This window comes from Oryzias melastigma, linkage group LG6 (assembly GCF_002922805.2).
Source record: "Oryzias melastigma strain HK-1 linkage group LG6, ASM292280v2, whole genome shotgun sequence".
In the NCBI taxonomy this organism is placed as follows: Eukaryota; Metazoa; Chordata; class Actinopteri; order Beloniformes; family Adrianichthyidae; genus Oryzias; species Oryzias melastigma.
The window spans coordinates 16850937-16873604 of NC_050517.1; the positions used below are offsets into that span (position 1 = coordinate 16850937).

At 35.2% G+C, this 22668-nt stretch overlaps 1 protein-coding gene across 1 annotated transcript in view; it reads left to right on the top strand.

Moving 5' to 3' along the window:
* The first annotated feature begins 1334 nt into the window (after positions 1 to 1334).
* Positions 1335 to 22668, top strand: part of LOC112151838 (mucin-5AC) — a 23371-nt gene continuing 2037 nt past the window's right edge. Inside the window, exons 1-47 of the mRNA XM_036212138.1 lie at positions 1335 to 2054; positions 2170 to 2205; positions 2277 to 2538; positions 2641 to 2755; positions 3125 to 3215; positions 3296 to 3399; positions 3487 to 3709; positions 3805 to 3930; positions 4821 to 4938; positions 5031 to 5169; positions 5289 to 5393; positions 5484 to 5550; positions 5642 to 5779; positions 5875 to 6039; positions 6123 to 6217; positions 6298 to 6424; positions 6509 to 6758; positions 8324 to 8373; positions 8459 to 8559; positions 8647 to 8798; positions 8881 to 9019; positions 9093 to 9197; positions 10155 to 10334; positions 10423 to 10662; positions 10753 to 10909; positions 11618 to 11746; positions 11956 to 12106; positions 12218 to 12261; positions 12387 to 13436; positions 14325 to 15889; positions 15980 to 16034; positions 16301 to 16551; positions 16719 to 16890; positions 17002 to 17246; positions 17333 to 17516; positions 19262 to 19475; positions 19559 to 19737; positions 19820 to 19889; positions 20110 to 20249; positions 20332 to 20363; positions 20445 to 20613; positions 21045 to 21149; positions 21243 to 21283; positions 21355 to 21477; positions 21557 to 21658; positions 21751 to 21879; positions 22192 to 22231. Coding sequence (XP_036068031.1) covers positions 1904 to 2054; positions 2170 to 2205; positions 2277 to 2538; positions 2641 to 2755; positions 3125 to 3215; positions 3296 to 3399; positions 3487 to 3709; positions 3805 to 3930; positions 4821 to 4938; positions 5031 to 5169; positions 5289 to 5393; positions 5484 to 5550; positions 5642 to 5779; positions 5875 to 6039; positions 6123 to 6217; positions 6298 to 6424; positions 6509 to 6758; positions 8324 to 8373; positions 8459 to 8559; positions 8647 to 8798; positions 8881 to 9019; positions 9093 to 9197; positions 10155 to 10334; positions 10423 to 10662; positions 10753 to 10909; positions 11618 to 11746; positions 11956 to 12106; positions 12218 to 12261; positions 12387 to 13436; positions 14325 to 15889; positions 15980 to 16034; positions 16301 to 16551; positions 16719 to 16890; positions 17002 to 17246; positions 17333 to 17516; positions 19262 to 19475; positions 19559 to 19737; positions 19820 to 19889; positions 20110 to 20249; positions 20332 to 20363; positions 20445 to 20613; positions 21045 to 21149; positions 21243 to 21283; positions 21355 to 21477; positions 21557 to 21658; positions 21751 to 21879; positions 22192 to 22231 — 8626 coding nt within the window. The 5' untranslated portion in view covers positions 1335 to 1903. The remainder of the gene's footprint in view (positions 2055 to 2169; positions 2206 to 2276; positions 2539 to 2640; positions 2756 to 3124; positions 3216 to 3295; positions 3400 to 3486; positions 3710 to 3804; positions 3931 to 4820; positions 4939 to 5030; positions 5170 to 5288; positions 5394 to 5483; positions 5551 to 5641; positions 5780 to 5874; positions 6040 to 6122; positions 6218 to 6297; positions 6425 to 6508; positions 6759 to 8323; positions 8374 to 8458; positions 8560 to 8646; positions 8799 to 8880; positions 9020 to 9092; positions 9198 to 10154; positions 10335 to 10422; positions 10663 to 10752; positions 10910 to 11617; positions 11747 to 11955; positions 12107 to 12217; positions 12262 to 12386; positions 13437 to 14324; positions 15890 to 15979; positions 16035 to 16300; positions 16552 to 16718; positions 16891 to 17001; positions 17247 to 17332; positions 17517 to 19261; positions 19476 to 19558; positions 19738 to 19819; positions 19890 to 20109; positions 20250 to 20331; positions 20364 to 20444; positions 20614 to 21044; positions 21150 to 21242; positions 21284 to 21354; positions 21478 to 21556; positions 21659 to 21750; positions 21880 to 22191; positions 22232 to 22668) is intronic.

The following is a 22668-nucleotide window of genomic DNA, read 5'->3' on the forward strand; positions in this document are numbered from 1 at the left end:
GACAGTTTGGCATTGAGCAGGACTGTACAGTATCCATCTATGTAAACATGATTAACATTAATTTCAACAAATATTATTCCTCAATAAATAATCTTCAGTGAAGCAAATATAACAGAAAGCATTTTCTATTGAATGCTATCATCCCTCATACATCGCTGGTTTATGAAGTTTACAGTTCACTCCTGTCATTCTTTTTCTGCGAAACAATGTTTGAATATATTTAATAATTTTGAAGGTTCATTTTTTTCCCCAAAAACTGGTTAAAAGCCCAAATTAGTTCCTGGGAATTTTCTCTATCTTTTTATTTACCTCTCCCTTCAATACACATTTCTCTGCAAGTGCTTTAATCATCAGTTAGATGGTTGCTAAGGGTTATGTTCACAAAATAAAAGACTGTATATCAAAATAATGAGTTTAAATTGCAACATTTTAATTTGCAACCACAAATGTGTGTTCATGGTGCACCCTTTAAAATTGCATTATTAATATAATTCATTCTGTACTTTAATTTAGGAATGTCTTACATGCATTAATTGCAGAAGCAGAACATGAGTGTTAAAACAAAGTATATTAAGCTTTATTTTACACACATATGGTCATTGCGTTACTTATAATATTCTGGTATGTGTTTCAAGGTGAATTACTGTGCTGTTTTATTACTGCAAATAACACATGATCCACAGTAGCAGGCATCAGCAGTTAAGATAACTCAGAGGTTAAATATTTTTATTTAGTTGGTAAGACATGGAGGTTTCCCTTCTGAACTTAAATACATGTTTAACTTTTATGTTTTATTTACATATCTATGATCCAGAAGTTTAACCTATTTTGTGCCAAAAAGTTGCATTTGAATTAAGGCTAGAATCTTAAAAATATAACATTTCTGACCTTTCTAATTTCCTTGTAGTTTAAATTATTTTCATATTTGTTTGCCTTTTTCATATGAATGAAGTAACACTGAAATTGAGGAAATATTTAAGTATTTTTCCCAATTTCTCAAGTTCCTTTGACATTGATTTTGATTTTTTTCCCTAAACAGGGCAAATTATATTTGAAGAAAATAATAATAAAATGAAACACTTAAAGCTAGTCACAACCCTAAATGGAGTTCAACCATGTGCCATCTTTCATCAAAAACACATATTTTTAGTGTCCTTTTTTCCATCAAACCTGTTTTACTCTCTGTTTTCATTCATTTTCAGATGGTGATGTAACATTATTCCAATTAGCAATCAATAATAACATATGCAAGATACAGTGTATGATAAACCAGCATATTAATGCGCAGGTATGGCACCAAGTTCTTCTGACATTGTTTGGGTTGTTTAAGTTCCTTATTATTTTCTTTTGGTATTCTGAAATCAAACAGATAAATACTTCCAGAAAAATCATACAAGTTTAAAAAGGGGGAAACCACAGTACCAGTTATTAAAAAAAAAAGAGCAAACAAGTTAAAGATAAAGCAAGAATTTCCAACCTGTCAATGATTAATCTTAGTAAATATTTAAACTATGTATAATCATTTATTTATGGATTAACTTGACTTTATCTTCTTCGCCTGTGTTTTCAGTAGCTATTAAGGCGCAGTCCGTTCATCCAAATAATTTCCTTCACTGGAAAAACGTTGGCACACATGCTCATCTTCCTCCTTTTTTTCATTTACCTAGTTCTGAAAACGAATTAATACTACAAAAACAAATTATAGAAAAACTAGTTCCTTGTATTGATGTTTTCATAGGATTCCTTAACACACTGTACCTAAAAAAAAAAAAATGCTTGGACTGTTTTTAGAAGTAACCCCTTGGTGGGTGTGATCGTGAAAGATGTAAAAATCACAAGTGCTAACACCCAAAATCTATCACAAGCCCCTCCTAAACTGTAAACATGCAAAGGACTATATTAGATGAAATTGGTATCGGCGTTCACCTGGGACAATTATCCACCACGGCTCAGGTACGACTCACGGACCAAAGCAGCAGCAAGGATGCTTCGAGATTGGTGGTTGATAATGCCATGGTTCATCCTGTGTCTTGGACCATCTCCATCTAACGCGGGTATGTTCACTACTGGAGCAGAAATGTGTTGGTGTTGAGAAGAATCAACGTATAAATAGTAAGGATTCTTAAATAACAAAGTGCAGCTAAACTAATGTATATTATCTGTTTTAAGGTATGCTGATGAGTGATGGAAAAACACAAATACGAGGTAAATGTTTTTATCTTTTAAGATGTTGAATTAAATGTTTGTGTGATGACTCCGTCTCTTCTGCACGTTAGAGGTGACATACCCTGACAGACACCAGTTCTGCAGCACGTGGGGAAACTACCATTTCAAGACTTTTGGAGGGAAATTCTTCCAGTTTCCTTTCACTTGTAACTACATCTTCGCCTCCCACTGTAAAACTAGTTATGAGGTTTTCAATATTCAGCTGCAGCGAGAGGAGGTCGATGGGGTTGTGTCCATCAGGAGGGTGGTTATGAAGCTGGATGGTTTGGTGGTGGAATTAGCGAGCAGTTCAATCACAGTTGATGGCAATGGGTGAGTCAACATTTTTATAGGTTAATTGCTTCCCTTGTTTGACAAACCTATTATATTGATGCTAAGATAATATTATACTGATGACTGATTTTTCTTTTCTAGTGTTACGATGCCGTTCAAAAAGGCTGGCATTTCAATCGGCAGTGTTTCGTCCTACGTCAAAATTGAGACCAGTTTGGGCCTGATTGCCATGTGGAATCAGCAAGACTCCTTTTGGGTGTGTCTTTTTTAATTTTAGTTTTTAAACTGTTTAATTTCTAACTCAACCGATGATTTTACTGCAATGCCACTTTTTTTAGTATATGAATGATAATAACTTTTGAGTAATTTTTTTTATTTTTACTTACTTTTCACAGATGTGCACTCCATTCATTTGCACAATAAAAATATCAGTTTAAAGCAATACATTTTTTTAATCCTCCCAAGTGCATCATATTAAATGAAAACTTTTGCAAGAGCAAGAAGGCTCACACTTTTGTACACGTCCATGTTTAAGCTGAACACAAAAAAATATATTATTTTATATTGTACACATATTATGTACTAATTGTTTGTATCTATTAACTGTATTTTATTTTTTTTTTAGGTGGAGCTAGATTCAAGGTTCCAAAATCAGACTTGTGGTCTTTGTGGAGATCTCGGTGACATTTATGTTAATGATGATTCAGTTCAGTCAGGTAAATATTGATCCTGCTTAAAACAGACATGCATATATCAATCTTAGGACATGCTAAAGCCTCTTATTCTTGCTCAGCAGAAAGTGCCATCGATGCTGAAATTTATGCTGAAGAATTTGAAGTGAAGGATCCATCAGGAAGCTGTGAATCAGTCTCCTCCCAATCTACAACTTGTACAAATGAAGCAAGTCAAATTTGTACTTTAACCTAAAAATCTTACTTTCAATACATGACTGTACAATTTCATTGATTAATGATTGTATATTTGCAGGACTCCCAAACCAGTCTCTGTACAGATCTTATTTATGGACCTGCTTTCAACAGTTGTCGAAACCTGATCAGCACTGATGCCTTCATCAAAGCCTGTGTGAAAGACCTCTGCTCCTGTAAAAGCAACAGCACTGAATGCTTGTGTTGGACAGTATCAGAATACTCCCGACAGTGCGCTCATGCAGGTGGTGAACCGCAGCGCTGGGAAAACCAACACTTGTGTGGTAGGAACTGTGGATTGTTGCTCATTTTCACAAATAAACACTATTTATTGATGATGAATTTGATCAGAAATTGCACCTTTGTTTGTCCTGAGCAGAAAAAACCTGCCCTGACAACATGGTGTATAAGGAGTGCGGCAGCCCTTGCACTGACACCTGTAGTAACCAGCAGAGAAGCCAGATGTGTGATGAGCACTGCATCGATGGATGCTTCTGCCCAGCTGGTACGTCTCTATTTGAACTTAGGTAGAAACTTTGATTTCTATTTGTACTATTTTTTTATTACTATTCCTATTTTATACAAATGTTATACCTTTTTTCTCAAATTTTCTTTTTGTGATTTGGGATAATATCTGTTTTACTAGTGTGAGTCCACATGAAACAAAAGAGTGTAAACCTTTCACTATCCCCTAGTGGCAATGATATGTAACTGCAAGACTTAAAAGACCCACTAATTAAATTCATGTTTTTGGTGTTTTTAACATGTTCTTGTGGCATTTTTCTCATGATGGGGAACATATATAAAGAACATTAAGCCTAAAATAGCCTTTCTGGGTATTTCTTTATTGAAAATTGTTGTAAATCAGGAGCAGAAAGATCAAATCTGGCCAGTAATAATACCCAGGGCCGGATCCGTCTTTCAGGCCTCGACTTTGTCACATGTCCTAAAAGATGACACATGGTTTTTGATTTTGACTTAAAACATCATAATCGTTTTAAAAGGCCACTGGGAATAATTTTAGAATAGATCAAAAGTTGATCAGGCAGTGGGACTTTAATGTTCATTAAAAAAAATTAAATTAAAGATTGTTTTCTTTTCTCCCAGTAAAATTTTTGTTACATTTTGCTCTGGAACCACACATAGTTAGCATCCTAGCACTACAAGGCTCATGTAAATTTATTGTATGGATATTGTATGGAAGTGACATAGTGCTCTTGACCTGCAGGGAGAAAGCCTTGGTTCAAATCCCTATTAAAACCACAAAATTAGAACAAATCTGTGAACATAATTGGAAATTTGTGAGCATTTTAAAGACAAATTGGGGACTTTTATTTCTTTATGCAATAATGCATGAAAATTATATATTTTTTTAATACTTTTTTTTCCCTCTAGGGACCGTCTTTGATGACATGTCCCAAACTGGATGTGTCCCTCTTGATCAGTGCTCCTGCTCCCATAATGGCAAGTTATATCAACAGGGAGAGTCATATCATCAAACATGTAAACAATGGTAATTTATTTAATGCTAATTTGTAGGTTTAAAAATATTAGGCCATTTCCTGCTAAAGACTCATCTAATCTAACGGCCTGTCTGTCTGCCAGCACCTGCTTTAAGGGAGTCTGGAGCTGTGAGGACTTGAGCTGCCCTGGAGTCTGCTCCATCCTGGGGGGCTCCCACATCTCTACTTTTGATGATAAAGCATATACTTTTCACGGAGACTGTTCATATGTTCTTTCCAAGGTCAAAAGACACAATATTAGAAATAATAAAGAACACAACCATATTTCAAAAAAAATGTCTGAAACCAGAATATCAATTATTTAGAGACGTTTGTTTGACCTTTATCTTTTTGATTATAGGAAACTAATGGCTATTTCACCATTCTGGGAGATTTGATTAAATGTAAAAACTCTGAAAAATCAACTTGCTTGTCTTCGGTCACTTTAAAGCATCTAAATCACACGGTAAAACTATTTACAAAAATTGCATGATGATTTACATACAATACCAGTTTAATATGATTCAAATGTTTTAATCTCTTTTTTAATACACAGATTGAAGTCAAAGACAACAAAGACATCTTTTTTGACAGCTTTTCCCCAAAACTTCCTCTTTTTATGGGTGAGTAATGCGTTTACCCAGTTTCCCTCATTTATGAAATCACTCTGGTAAGGGTTTTGTGAAATGTATAAATGCTTTTTTTGCTCTACAGATGACATCACAATCTTCAAACCATCATCATTCTTTACCATAATTCATACCACCTTTGGGCTCGATATTGAAATTCAGCTTGTGCCTGTTATGCAGATCTACATCAAAGCAGACGTGTCCTTGAAAGAAAAACTCAGGGGTTCGGTTTATAATTTTTACGAAAAAATATTGCATATTAATCTAAAATGCAAATTATTTGTGTTATGATTACTAAAATGTGTCAATCTTTTTTAGGTCTTTGTGGAGATTTCAATGATGTTGAAGCTGATGACTTTAGAACTTCAAATGGAATAGTTGAGGGAACCGCTGTGACGTTTGCCAACACATGGAAGGTCAAAGTAACATGTCCTGATGTCAAAACTGTTCTTGAAGACCCCTGTGCTCTGAGCATTGACAAGGGTAAATATAGATATCAGGGATGCTCATTTTTAACTTAAATATGAACCATATTCCTCCTGTAAACATGACTATTTATTCCACAGAAAAATTTGCCAAAAACTGGTGCGTCCTATTGTCAGACCCCACTGGAATGTTTTCCCCTTGTCACTCTAAGATCAACCCAGAGGACTATGAAAATGTAACAGTTGATTACACTTTTTTTCTTTGTATTTATGCTTTTTCTGAACATAATTATACTTTTTTTTTATTTTTGAGCAGGCATGTGTGTATGACACATGTGCCTGTGAAAACAGTGAAGACTGCATGTGTGCCGCCATCTCCTCCTACGTTCATGCTTGTGCTGCTGAAGGCATTTCACTTGATGGATGGAGGAGCAACATGTGTAGTAGGTGTTCTCATGTTCACTTATGGCTAAGTTGTTATACATTTTTCCATATAAGCCAACTTTTTTTCTTTTTTTGCCTAACAGATAAATACACTGAAGACTGCCCGCCCACCTTAGTGTATAAGTACAATATGACAGGCTGTGATCGCACCTGTCGTTCTCTCAGTCAGCCTGACTTGACTTGTCCAATTGAGTTCACGTCGGTGGACGGCTGTGGCTGTGCTGAAGGGACCTATCTTGATGAAAAAGGAGTGTGTGTGCTGGCCTCAAAGTGCTCCTGCTATAGAGGAGATACCCCAGTGCAACCTGGTGACACAACCAGTGGACAAAGTTGGTAAGTCTAGTAAAAAATATTGAACTATCTTCAAAAAACTAATTTAGCTTCAGAAGAAGGGGAAGTTTACCTATCTGTTAATCCAATGTATTTATTATGACTACTGCTTTTTCCTTTCAACCTAAGTAACCTTGAGAATTATTTTCTACAATGCAATATAGAGATGCAGTAAATGTATGAAGCCACAGTTCCACAACTCATTTATGAAACCTCAATGCAAATATGTACAAGTCCATAACTTATAATAAATAATAATAAATCATATTTTTATAAAAAAATAACTCAAAAGAAATTAAAATTTGTATAATCAATCACTGTAAAAAGTGAAACACTGAATCAATTAAGTAAAATTCTGTAATTTGCTACATTTAAAAATATATATTTTTTTTATGAAATCACATTTTTGAGTTAAATAATCTATCAATTCAATATTTTAATTTGATGAAAACCAATCATGTTTAATGCAACAAATTACAGAACTTTTGTTAATTGATTCAAAGTTTCACTTTTTTCAGTGTAAACACAAAATAATTTACAACTATGTTATTATATTAAGCTACCTGCTGGAGTAAAACACCAAGAATAATACTGCAACTTGAAATTTAAATATAACCAGCATAGCTTCAGTATCTTGTCTTAACATTTTCTGTTGTGTATGATTATATTTTTAAAGGAAAACTCCCTTAATTTTCTGTCATTCATCTATGTCCTTTTTTTGTCCTGTCTTCAATCAATCAATCAAAATATATAACTTTATTTATCCATCAGGAACTTCATTTGCAGACCAAACGTCAGCACAAGAACAGGCTCAGACATACATAAGTTTGTTAAAACACATTCATCAGCATAAATACATAGAAATAGAAATAAATAGATCAATAAATAACATCAAAAATAAACCACTAATCAGTTACAGTCAATTTTGCCATCTATTTAGTTTTCGTATTTCAGTGGACTCTGTTATTGTAAATGGAGAATAGTGACTCCTGCTGCTGTCCAATAAGTTTACTGTTAATTTTAATGATTTTATTGAGAGTATTACAATGTGTGAGACTGAGTGAGCCAAACCAGACTGTAATGTTAAATATGAGGATAGATTGTATAAAACATTTGTAAAAAGCTGCAAGAATTGATTGATGGACCTGTAATTTGCGAAGTTTATGGAGGAAAAAAAAGACATTGTTGACATTTGGAGAATATGTTTTCAGTATTGATTTAAAAAGTGAGTTTATCATCAGTTATGGTGCCAAGATATTTGTATTAGTTAACCTTCTCTATTGCCTTGTTATTAACAATGAATGTGGGAGAGGACCATGGCTTTGTGTACTTTTCTCTAATTCTGTTCCTTTAAAAAATAGTACTATAAGTAAGCCCAATACAAATTCAACAAAATTTTAGTTGAAAACTACTAAATTTAGCAAGTTGCAACACATGTAAATGAACAATTTCAGTTGTGTTTTCTGAAGTTAAAAGTAAAAAGTTAAAAAGAAATTGCACAAGTGCAGTGGCTTTTTTGTTTTAATATTCAGACTTTACACTGAACTTTTTTGTACCTTTTTTGTTAGCATCTGCCATAATGGGAAACTGAGCTGTATGGGACAGGAGACAATTGAAAGTAGGTGCAATAGAACTAAATAAAAAAGTAAAGAAATATCCACAAATTTGTTTTGAGCTTCTCATCCTTCTACTATTGTCAACAGCTTGTTCTGATCCGATGGTTTTCTTCAACTGCTCAAGTACAAGTACAGGGGAAAAGGGAGCAGAGTGTCAAAAGAGCTGTCTGACTCTGGAAACAGAATGTGTAAGACTGAAATGCTGATTCATAACTGCTGTTAATCTACTGTGTCATTTACAAAAGCTTCATTGTTTTAATATGATGTCATGGCAGATGAGCACACAGTGCACCTCAGGCTGTGTATGCCCTGATGGCTTGCTGTCAGATGGTAATGGAGGTTGTGTAAAGGAGGAGGACTGTCCTTGTGCGCACAATGGAGAACTACATAACCCCGGACAAACAATAACTGTGAACTGCAACACCTGGTGAGTTTGGACATGCTTGGGTGAGATTGAATTTTTGGAAGTTTAGCTAAAACATCTTCTTCTGTGAAACTCCAAATGTTAGCACGTGCAAAAACAGAAACTGGGAGTGCACGCAGGAAGACTGTACAAGCACTTGTACAATCTATGGAGAAGGACATTACATCACATTTGACCAAAAGAAGTTCACCTTCAATGGGGATTGTCGCTACATTTTCACTCAGGTATCTTTGGTGGTCACATTTAGCTGAGAGTTTCAAGTCGTGATTGTCATGGACTGATATCGATGTGTTGTAGGATTACTGTGGGAATAACATGGATGGCACCTTCAGGGTTCTGACGGAGATGGTCTGTGCTGCAACTGAGAGTGTCTGCTCTACAGCAGTCAAGCTCTTCTTGGGGGTAAAGACGTTGAAAAACAGTATTCGTAACAGCAATCACACCAACTTCCTCTCATAATAAGGACTTATAAGGAGAAGAAAATGTTAGGTTTATTGCTAAATTTGCTAATCAACCACACCAGCAATAACATACTTAAATGTTTTAACTCCAATAGTTCTAGGAGTAAAGTTAAAGTCAAAGTCATATTAATTATTGCACACTTAGGTGTATGAAATTTGTTTTCCACACAAAATTTCCTGGGGGAGTGGTGAGCTGCAGACAGTCGCGCTAATAAACCATTTGGTGGTTTAACTAGGGCTGTGTTAATCAAATCAACAAATCAATTTAAATTGATTTAATCTTAACAGATCAATAGTTGATTCATAAAAATATTGTTCGATTTAGCACATAAAGCTAAAGTCCACTAGCTTGATGCAAATGTTTAAGGGAATTTTCCATAGGACAGCTAGTGCCTAACGGTCGGTCTACCTAAACATACAGTGTTAACTAAATGAACATCTTTATAAATAAATAGTGTTGTGCTATAGTGTGATCGCCATCTAGTGGCCAAACTGAAACACCCTCCAGGAGAGGCAGAACACTGTGATAATGATCTGAACATTTTTGTTAGAACTTCTCCTTTTGAGTAACCATATAACACTGTATGCTATTGACAATCTCATTATTTCACGAATATATTTTACAGAATGTGAACTGTATCAGATTAATATAAACATATTCAAAACATATAGTAGATTATTAATGTATTTCTAAACAAATGTGTACATGTGTAAACTCAAAATTGAATTGAACTGATGGATCGAAAGAATCTTTATCTTTTAAAAGCGCTATATAAATAAAATGTATTATTATTATCATTATTATTAGAGCAATGACCTCATGAAACAAACATTGTTTTAATTCAAACTATTTTTCTGAAAGTATGTAATCATAAATTACCATTTTTACTTCCTTTAGAATACAGAAATTGCTCTGTTAGATGAAACTGTCCAAATTACCAAGCAAAAAGAAGGTCCTGACATACCTTTTAAAGTCCACACCATGGGCTTGTATATCGTCATTGAGGCAAAGAACAATCTTGTTCTTGTTTGGGATAAGAAGACAACCCTTATGATCAGACTGAGCTCCGCATTCAAGGTGGGTGCATATGCATGCAGATTCTTAAAACATAAAATGAGTACTTGAAGTCTATTTTACAAAGGAATCTTATTTTATATCATTTTAGGGAAAAGTCTGTGGTCTCTGTGGAAACTTTGATGGAAATATTAAGAACGATTTCACCACCCAACGAAAAGAAGTCGTCACCGACGCCATAGAGTTTGGAAACAGCTGGAAAGTGTCTCATGAATGTCCAAATGTGAACGCAACAGAAAACGCCTGCAGTCTGTACTCGCATAAGAAAGCATGGGCGCTGAAACACTGCGACATCATCAAAAGTGAGGTGTTTTCTCTGTGCCATTCAAAGGTAAGATCATGAAAAAGCCAAAAACTTCACTTCAAGGTCGATGTTAAAATTCATAACCAACTTGTTGTGACAACTGCTTCTTACCTTTAGGTGGATCCCCAAAGCTATTATGATGCTTGTGTGAAAGACACATGCGCCTGCAATACAGGAGGAGACTGTGAATGCTTCTGCTCAACAGTTGCAGCCTACGCTGCAGCCTGCAATGAGTCTGGAGTCTGTATAAAATGGAGAACTCCCACCATTTGCCGTATGTGTTTTTTCCATTCCTTCTAAAGTGACATTGTACATTCAACATCTTTAGATCAAACCATTTTCATATCCAATGCTCTTTCATTCTGTTTTCTTATGAAAACATTACTGACAATATTATTTTACCATAGACTTTCTATTTAGAATAAAGTCTAAGGATTTTACTTTTGCTTTAACCTATAAAGGTGCCCAATTTTGGTAGTCTGCTGTTTTGCCATATTTGGATAAATAAAACTTCAATATATGTTCATGTCATTTTTTCTGATGTTTTTTCTACTCAAAAATGTGTACATTGAGACTTTTCTAAATGCATATGCATAATGAATTGACAAAATGTCCAAACAAAAATAAAAATATTCAATGCAAAAACCAAAGCAAAATTCCATGGCTTTATATCTTGAATAAAGTCGGTTCACCAAATAACAGCCAGCCAGCAGCTTTCTAAATCACTGCATCAGAGATTAGCAAACGTGTAAATCATATCTATAAAAATATTTCTTTGAGCTATATTTGAAGGCTGTTTTCTTTGTTAGTTCCCTCTATCTGCCCATTTCACATTACTCTGAGTTTTGTGATGTAAATGGAACTAAAGCTTCTAACTGGCATGCTTTGTTCATTTTATATGGTTATAATTGCCCAAAGCTGATCATATTCAACCACTAAACAAGAGCATGCTCAACTATCTTGATATTTCCTGCTTCTTTAGCTGTGTTCTGCGATTTCTACAACCCTGATGGAGAGTGTGAGTGGCATTATGCACCATGTGGAAGACCATGTATGAAGACCTGCAAAAATCCCTCAGGAACATGCTACAGTGAACTTCCACCATTAGAAGGTAAAACTCCTAGTGGAGGAACAGTGCATTAAATTTGAATATTCTGAAATACTCAACATTTGAAGTTATGAGCCGCCACTGATAAGAGTGAAGGCCTTTAGGACAAGTTTATGGTATATACTGTTAATCATCCCATTGATTAGTATTTTATCAAAGATTTCACTAGACTTGATATTGTTGAGATTTATAAGGATGTTTGACATTTAAAGGTTGTTATCCAAGCTGCCCTTCTGAAAGATCATATTTGGAAGAGGTTTCCATGAAGTGTGTGTCCAAAGAAGAATGTGGCTGCTATGATGATGATGGGAAGCATTATAAAGATGGGGAGCTCATGCCTGCAAAGGAAAATTGCTACACTTGGTAAGGCAAAGATACTTCTACACAAGTTATTAGACACAAAACCAAAATATTTTGATCATTTCATCAAAAATTTAATATATGATTAAATTTGTTTGAATTTATTTCTCTTAGTTACTGTTCTGTAACCAATACAGACTGCGTCTATGATGTACACGGTACGTAATATAATCAAAATGTACATCACGATACTCACTGAGCAGAGATTATGTGGAATAGTTGAAAGACTGATTTAAAACTAAAAAAAAAACAATTGTTTTATCATGTTGTCATATTCTTACAGCCTGCAACTGTTTTTATAACAATGTATATTTCGAGTACGGAGAAGAAATTTATAACACACACGATGGAAATGGAATCTGCATCACTGCAACTTGTGGAGAGAATGGGAATATTATTAGAGGTGTTACACCTTGTCAAACTTCACCAACACAATCATCAACAACCGCATTTGTCTTTACGAACAGTGGTAAGAACTTTAGCGGGAAAAGATTTTGTAGGGTTTTTTTGAAAGCCTATCTTTTCACCTCTATTTTTGTAAATTTTTATTTATTTTTTTTTACTTTCACAGAAACAACAACAGAGTTACCAAGTACAAGACTTAGTCATAAAACTTCTAGTATCACCACTGAAGCTGTTTCAAGAATTTTAACTGTCTCTGTACCAGGGTTTTCACAAAAAACTAGAACAACAAAACCACCATCATCCTCCACAGTCACAGAAAAGCCAACTTTAACGGAGACACAGAAACAAAGTGTAATGCCAACAACAAGAAAAAGCACAGCATTCACAGAAAAACCTATAACATCTTCAATAGTTACTTTATCAACCACAGAACTCCCACCAAAACAAATGACAACTATTGGTGACTGCTTAGTTTGTGAGTGGTCGGGTTGGATAAACAATATTTACCCTGGCACTTCATCAACAGGTGGAGATTATGAAACATTTGATAACATTACCGATCCAGATATAGGTGCTTGTAAAACACCGATAGACATAGAGTGTCGTGCTAAAGAATTCCAAGATACACCTTTAAATGACCTAGGTCAGAAGGTAACGTGTAACCTTGCACGAGGACTAATTTGTAATAAGGAAGACCAGAGCCCACCCTTTTGTTTTGATTATGAAATACGAGTAAAATGTTGTCGTAATATTTGCACAACAAACACTAAACAAACCACACTAAGTCTTCCTACTACTTCCACAAGAGAGCTTTACTCAACCCCAACTACTGCAGTCACAAAGAAAACAACTGAAACACAAAACTCAGAAACCCAATCGACGAGATATCCCTCTATTATCACAGCAGCACCCACAACACCCTCAATAAGTACAAATATAGTTGTCAACAAAACATTATCCACAATACAACAAAACACAAAAACCACGACTTCCACAGAAATTCCAGAAACAGGCACACAAATACCTATCAATACAGCAATTACAGAGAAAACAACTTTAACGGAGACACAGAAACAAAGTGTAATGCCAACAACAAGGAAAAGCACAGCATTCACAGAAAAACCTATAACATCTTCAATAGTTACTTTATCAACCACAGAACTCCCACCAAGACAAATGACAACTATTGGTGACTGCTTAGTTTGTGAGTGGTCGGGTTGGATAAACAATATTTACCCTGGCACTTCATCAACAGGTGGAGATTATGAAACATTTGATAACATTACCGATCCAGATATAGGTGCTTGTAAAACACCGATAGACATAGAGTGTCGTGCTAAAGACTTCCAAGATATACCTTTCAATGACCTGGGTCAGAAGGTAACGTGTAACCTTGCACGAGGACTAATTTGTAATAAGGAAGACCAGAGCCCACCCTTTTGTTTTGATTATGAAATACGAGTAAAATGTTGTCGTAATATTTGCACAACAAACACTAAACAAACCACACTAAGTCTCCCTACTACTTCCACAAAAGAGCTTTACTCAACCCCAACTACTGCAGTCACAAAGAAAACAACTGAAACACAAAACTCAGAAACCCAATCGACAAGATATCCCTCTGTTATCACAGCAGCACCCACAACTCCCTCAATAAGTACAAATATAGTTGTCATCAAAACATTATCCACAATACAACAAAACACAAAAACCACGACTTCCACAGAAATTCCAGAGACAGGCACAAAAACATCAATCAATACAGCAATTACAGAGAAAACCACAAAGCCAATTATTATTGTTAAATCCACAACAGAACAGCCTTCTAAAGAAACTTCACAATCCACAACACCTGTACTTAGTACAAGTACAGTTGTTTTTGAAACAACAACCACAGGACCTCCAATCAAAATCCCCACAACTTCCACAGAAATTCCTGAAATAACCACAGAAACACCAATCAATACAGCAATTACAGAGAAAACCACAACAAAGCCAATTATTATTGTTGAATCCACAACAGAACAACCTTTTGAAGAAGGTTCAAAATCCACAATACCTGTACTTAGTACAAGTACAGTTGTTTTTGAAACAACAACCACAGGACCTCCAACCAAAATTCCCACAACTTCCACAGAAATTCCTGAAATAACCACAGAAACACCAATCAATACAGCAATTACAGAGAAAACCACAACAAAGCCAATTATTATTGTTGAATCCACAACAGAACAACCTTTTGAAGAAGGTTCAAAATCCACAATACCTGTACTTAGTACAAGTACAGTTGTTTTTGAAACAACAACCACAGGACCTCCAACCAAAATTCCCACAACTTCCACAGAAATTCCTGAAATAACCACAGAAACACCAATCAATACAGCAATTACAGAGAAAACCACAACAAAGCCAATTATTATTGTTGAATCCACAACAGAACAACCTTTTGAAGAAGGTTCAAAATCCACAATACCTGTACTTAGTACAAGTACAGTTGTTTTTGAAACAACAACCACAGGACCTCCAACCAAAATTCCCACAACTTCCACAGAAATTCCTGAAATAACCACAGAAACACCAATCAATACAGCAATTACAGAGAAAACCACAACAAAGCCAATTATTATTGTTGAATCCACAACAGAACAACCTTTTGAAGAAGGTTCAAAATCCACAATACCTGTACTTAGTACAAGTACAGTTGTTTTTGAAACAACAACCACAGGACCTCCAACCAAAATTCCCACAACTTCCACAGAAATTCCTGAAATAACCACAGAAACACCAATCAATACAGCAATTACAGAGAAAACCACAACAAAGCCAATTATTATTGTTGAATCCACAACAGAACAACCTTTTGAAGAAGGTTCAAAATCCACAATACCTGTACTTAGTACAAGTACAGTTGTTTTTGAAACAACAACCACAGGACCTCCAACCAAAATCCCCACAACTTCCACAGAAATTCCTGAAATAACCACAGAAACACCAATCAATACAGCAATTACAGAGAAAACCACAACAAAGCCAATTATTATTGTTGAATCCACAACAGAACAACCTTTTGAAGAAGGTTCAAAATCCACAATACCTGTACTTAGTACAAGTACAGTTGTTTTTGAAACAACAACCACAGGACCTCCAACCAAAATCCCCACAACTTCCACAGAAATTCCTGAAATAACCACAGAAACACCAATCAATACAGCAATTACAGAGAAAACCACAACAAAGCCAATTATTATTGTTGAATCCACAACAGAACAACCTTTTGAAGAAGGTTCAAAATCCACAATACCTGTACTTAGTACAAGTACAGTTGTTTTTGAAACAACAACCACAGGACCTCCAACCAAAATTCCCACAACTTCCACAGAAATTCCTGAAATAACCACAGAAACACCAATCAATACAGCAATTACAGAGAAAACCACAAAGCCAACCACCCTTCCCACAACTTTCACAGAAATTCCCGTGACAAGCACATGTTCTTGCAAGTACTACAACCAGACCTTCTCTCCAGGTATTCCATTTTATTTCTTTTATTTAAAAAATTGTTTTTATTTTTACTTTATAATATACTATCAAGACTTGTACCTATGTAGCTTTTCTGTTGCAGTATGGACTAGATTTTGCTCTCAATTATTTTCATTGAGATAGATATTAGATACTTCTCTTTTCTTATCAAAGGATGTAATTTTGGGCTTGTTTGGGTTTTCTTTTCTTTTTCTGTGACATTTTAACATTTTTTAATTCCAATCTTTTTTTATGTTTTTTTTCAACACACAGATAGCAACATATACAACAAGACTGATAAAGGAGGATGGTGTTTTGTTGCATATTGCACTTTGACATGTAATGTTGAAATAAAACCACAACCATGTAATTTTACAACCTTACCACCTCCTCAAACTTCACCAAGTTTTCAAATCAGCACCACAAGCTCTTCCACACCAGTTCATGGCCGCTCTACATCATCTAGAATACCACCCCCTTCTGACTTTGCAACAGACTGCTTGTATCTCAAACCACCCAGAAAGGTAGCACAAAAACTATTGTTTCTCATGAAACTATTTTTAAAAAAAGATATAATATGTGGGTCTATTTGAACAAACAATTCCATGTGTTCACTTGGAAAATTCAAATACAAATCTCTTAAACTGTCAAAGATAAAAAATTGCTTATTGTGCATCTTTGCTTTTCAAAGAATGGGGAATCCTGGAAATCGGGCGAATGCACCACAGAAACGTGCGAGAATGGCAAAGTCATCATAGACCATGTACCATGTAAAGAAGTAACTATCCCTGCTTGTGAAAATAACCAGCCACCAGTGAGGGTTTATGATGAAGGAGGTTGCTGTTTCCACTATGAATGCAGATGTGAGTACCAGAAAATTATCTCAAAATTTAACATCAAATAGAACCAAGAAAACAGTTTTTCATTGTTTTAATGTCTTTGACTCTTAATATAATGTAATTTATTACTTATAGGTGTGTGTTCTGGCTGGGGAGATCCTCATTATCAGACATTTGATGGCCAATATTACAGCTTCCAGAAAAACTGCACCTATGTCTTAATAAAAGAGATCCTACCCCGACATAATTTTAAAGTTCATATTGACAACGAATATTGTGATCGCTCTGGAACTGTGACCTGTGCTAAAGCTTTGAAAGTTTTCTATAAAAACTATGAAATCCTTCTTACACAAAAGAGAGGACTAAAAACTGTAAACACGGTAAGTTTGACGACAAATAACCGTCTGCGTATTTCTTTGTTACATTTTAATATATGTAATTCATGTTTTTATGCAACAATCTTTAGGTTCTCGTCAATGACAAACAAGTGATTCCAGCCTACTCAAATAAAGATTTCACCATCACAAGCACTGCAATTGAACTTCTTTTGAAGATCCCTGAAATTGGAGCCATTGTGACATACAAAGGACTTTTATTCAGTGTTGAACTGCCATTTTCTCTTTTCCATGACAACACAGAGGGACATTGTGGTAAGCTATAACTTCTACTTCCTGCTTGTAAATCAACTGACTTGTTTCCAAAAGGACAGCACGTTGACAGATTTGCAAATTGTCTACTTTTGAACACTCAACTTAAACACCATAATTTCAAAGAGTAATATTCAATTTACCCTCTTTATTTTTTGCATGAAAAACTCCATCTGCCTCTCCGTGTTAAAGAATTATTGTCTACCACTACTACTTTCAGTCCATCAAATATTGAGGCAGTAATCAAGCAATTACACTTCTTGACCCGACATTTTTTTGCCTTCACACCTCATTTGTGGCTGTTTTAAGTGTCATCTCTGACATTAGGAACAATTAGTTTGGTTTAACAAACAAAAACAAAAAACAATTAAAGCCTACATTGTACATCACTACCACTACAACTGGTACAATTTCACTACCTTAACCCAATGAAACATTTTGATAAGTATTTATATTTGTTTTAGTCATAGCTAGAGTAGTACTATTTTTCATTTTGGTTGTATTTCTTATCTTGCAGTAGAAGTACTACTTTTTTACTATTAAAGCAACTTATTTTTTTTATCCCTTTCACTGTTGCTGCCATTATTCTGTCCAGTTCATGACTGAAGCATCTGAGCTAAATAACACAGAGTTACATGTTTTTACCAACACATTCTCATGAATTTGTCTCATAACGACATTTGGTTAAGGATCCCCCCGAGTCACTTTTTGACATTTTGGTATCCCCAACTCGTCGGTTTTTGTCGTGTTGGCTGTTTGTGGCTGTTTGGGTCCACAATCCTTGGGACGTGGTACTGGATGCAGTACCGGACGTGGATTGGTCCTTGGGACGCATCTGGTAGCGGTATCCTAACCCAGTATCAGTACCCTTAACCCAGTAATGATTTGTGTCCGGTTCGACCCTGGTACTGCATCTGGTACTGATTTGGGCCTGGTACCACATCTTGTACTGCGTCTTCTACCACATCTGGTCCCGCCTCCAGTGTCGGGTTAGGGTTAGGGTACCAGTACCGGGTTCAGGTACCAGTGCGCTCTGTGCTGCAGTACTGGACCGATTCTGATTCGTGGCCCGAGGGTTGGGGACCTGTGATTTAATGGGAACAGCCAGTATGTCAAAAAAAATGCAAAGTTGGGGACACCCAAAATGTCAAAAAGTGATACGGACGTTAATATGTGACAACATCGGAATGAGAATGTGTTGGGTTTTACATGTGTTTTACAATGTTATATAGACACAACTAAAAAAAAGATTAGTCTGTTTTAAGTTTTAAGTTAACTGAAGTTAAAGTTAAAGTTTTTGTACTATTCCCTATTTACTTTTTGTATAAAATTAGTAGTTAGTGTTGTCTAGTTGTGTTTGTCTTAGTCTTACTTGTAACCTTGTCAATTTGTCAACTAATATGCTTAAAAGTGAAAAATAGTCTGTAAAATATTTCTACCCCAACAGAAAAAACTTAATCTTGTTTAAAGTACAACAGATGTAGATGTCCTTACATTGCTGATCATTTACACAAAACCAACTTGAATAACTAAGCCACAGAAATGTAGAAAAAACACATATTTTAACCTTTTACTGCCTTTGAAGACCCCCAGGCCAGATTAATATTTTAAACTCCAGTTTTCCAGAACAATAAAATGCTGTGCTAATTTTCAGCTCATACAAAAATACTTTCTATTACCTTAGTGTTTTTTCTCCACCTGATTGTTTTTCATGGACTGACAAAACATTTTCTTGTTTGTTTCACAAGGTACCTGCGATAATAACAGGGCAAATGACTGCAGATTACCAAGTGGCAAGATTCACCCACTCTGCTCTAGTATGGCAAATGAGTGGCAGGTACCTGACAAAAATAAGCCATATTGCAACAAGACCACTCCTGGAGTTACTCCCAGTGTTACTTCCAGACCTGGACCAACTCCGTCAACGTGCAAATCTGAGATCTGTGAAGTTTTAATCAGCAAGTAAGAATTTTACAAAACAACAGTAAAATAATGAAAATAATGAACTTAAAGTGAAACGTTTTTTTTCTAATTCATCTATGAAGGGTATTTGAGGAGTGCCACAAAGAAATTTCTCCTGAAGCTTTTTATAAGGCCTGTAAATTTGATGTTTGCCACATGTCAAATATGTCAGTGGGCTGTTCCAGCCTGGAGGCGTATGCCCTCATGTGTGCTGAGCTATCTGTTTGTGTGTCTTGGAGAAAAGCTACAAATGGCAAATGTGGTAAGGGTTCTGTTTTAGAAGCAATTTAGATTATGTTGTTTGAATTTGTACAAAATTTTAAACCCAATTTCTTTTTGTGCAGAATATAAGTGTCCACAAAATAAAGTCTACAAGCCTTGTGGGCCAACTGTTGTACCCACCTGCAATGCAAGGTACTTAAACTCCTTGAATCCTACATAAAAAAATAAACATCAGCTTATCAGTTCGTGAGAAAAGCTAGGTGATTGGGTTTACTTCGATGGATGTATTTCTATGATCAGATGTAGTCTGCTTATATCTGAATTTGAAACTGCAAGTTTATCAATGAAGTCAGGTTTCTATTGAAGAAATGAGTGCAGATATCTTTTTATTTATCAATGTTTGTCCTTTCAGATACAATGAAAAGTCTCTGCAGCAGTGCCAGGGGGAGGGAGATGACCAGAACACAGGTTGCACTGAATTCATGGAGGGATGTTTCTGCCCAGATGGAAAGACTCTGTACAGTCCAACTTCCGACATCTGTGTCTCTTCCTGTAAGAACTTACTCTTATTCCCTTCACAACCCATGAGATGCACATTTAGTGTTTATTTACATTGAAATGGGTGCTGTTGCAGGTTGCACTGGTCCTGATGGACAGCCTAAACAGGTACGTTTCAAAGAACTTCAAAGTTTCAGTGAATATTCTCTTAATTGCACCAGTACTTACCGGCTTCTATGACTCTAACAGTTGGGTGAGAAGTGGCAGGTCGGCTGTAAGCAGTGTGTCTGTGACATCAACTCTCAGAGTGTTGAGTGTAGACCTCTGGAGTGTCCGACTCAAGAACCATTAAAGTGCACAGAGGATGGTGAGGTTTTGGTAAATCGCACAGTTGACTGCTGTGAGAGACTAACATGTGGTGAGTGACTTTAGATTTTATGCCCATACATTTAACATGTAACAAATATCAATATAAGGTAATATAGTCTTTTTTATATGATCATTTACTTCATATACTTAAATTTAGTCAATATATGAGCCTTTTTTTTCTTAAACATGACTTAAACCATGAAGCATCAGAACATAAAAATCTGCATATTTGTAATTTTTTATTTCTATCAATGTCAAATGAGAATCACCTTTAATGATTAAGCTTTAGTGATGTCTCAAAGGGAAATATCTTTGAAGGATGTTTCAAAATTAAATCAGATATTAGAAGTGAATTTTCCATCATGCTTTAGTGGAATGTCCAGTGTATCTCAGTAATTTACTTAGAAATGAATATCTCCCTTTCCTGCGCATTTTTATTTTCGCTTTGGCACACCTTTTGGCTGACCTTTTAACCCGCAGAGTGTGATAAGAACAGCTGCTCTCCTCAAACCCAAGAGTGTCAACTGGGATATGAATTGAAGGTTCATGTCTCAAATGAAAGCTGCTGTCCTGTCTTCAGCTGTGGTAAGTTCTGTTAATAAATGGCAAGTAGCTATCTATCTATGATGAGCAAAATTCAACCGTTTTGCTTTTGTTTCTTTACATTGTTGCATAAAGTGCCAAAGGGTGTCTGTGTCTACAATGATACTGAGTACAAGGTAGGAAATTAGAGTGGGATTTTTTTTAATCATATTAATTTGGCTGAGACTGTACATCTTGTTGCATGTAGCCTGGTAAAATGTTCTCCAAAAGCCCATGTGAAACCTGCCACTGCACCAACAACCAGGATCCCAGCACCAAGCTGAACACCATTGAATGTCATAAGATGCAGTGCTCTGCCTCATGTGACAAGGTACAGTATGTCTGCAGGATTATGCCATAAAAAATGAAAATCCTTGTAGAATTATCTTAAATTATGAATTTTCAAACAGGGCTTTGTGTTCATGGATCAGCCTGGACAATGCTGTGGATCATGTGTTCAGACTAGATGTGTTTTTGTTCCACCAGAAGGTACCTCTCCAGTACTTTTGGAGGTAAAGATGGCTTCAAAATAAGAGGTTATTCTATTTTATTGTCATTTTTTATGTATAGTTCTTCACTGACTGGATTTTTACACATTTGACAGCCTTCTGAGTCATGGTCCCCACCAAATGATAACTGTGTCAGGTATGACTGCCAAAAGGTGAACGAAGAGTTCATTGTTTCCAGAAACCAAACAACCTGTCCTGAATTTGATCCTGACAACTGCATCCCTGTGAGTATAATCAAAAACTGAAATAGGAAACACCTTTTTTTTCAATTTTTGTAAGCTTATAACATTATAAAAAAATAATTTTATTAAAATGAAAAGGCACAACATTCCGATTGACGTATTTTTGACTAGAAGAAAAGATTACATATTTCTATAATGGATTAGACAAAAACTATGCATTCTGTATTTTCCTTAGAATTGTAAACAAAAATAAATTGCTCTGAAAAGAAAAGAAAAACAAAATGAAATTGATTTTGGATTGTTCACATATATTTTGTCAAACAAAAAAGCTAAGTGGTATTATTTGCATTTCAGGGAACAGAACAAACTGACGCAAACGGCTGCTGCAAAACTTGTAAGTATATATTCATTGAATAAACTTTAACAGCATACTATATTGCTTCAAAAAATGTGAACACTAAAAATGTTTTCACACAAATCTAAAATGTTTTTTCGTATAAATTAAATTAATTTGTCAGACTTTATTTTATATATATATATATAAATATATATATATATAAGTTGGTCAGTATACTAATGTTTGATCCCTGTTCTATATTTTAGATTTAATTTAAAATTATTTTTTTTTATTTAATTTAATTATAACATATAACACCAAAATAATACAAACAAAATTATAGCTGTGAATAATTTTAAATTGATTATAATCTTATAACATATTTTGTCAATTTCCACAAAAATAGGCACTTTCTGTCAACTTATAACATCATTAAAGGCCGATTCAGTACAGCTCTGTGCCTGGTGTAAAATGGACAGCTGGTAGTATGACAG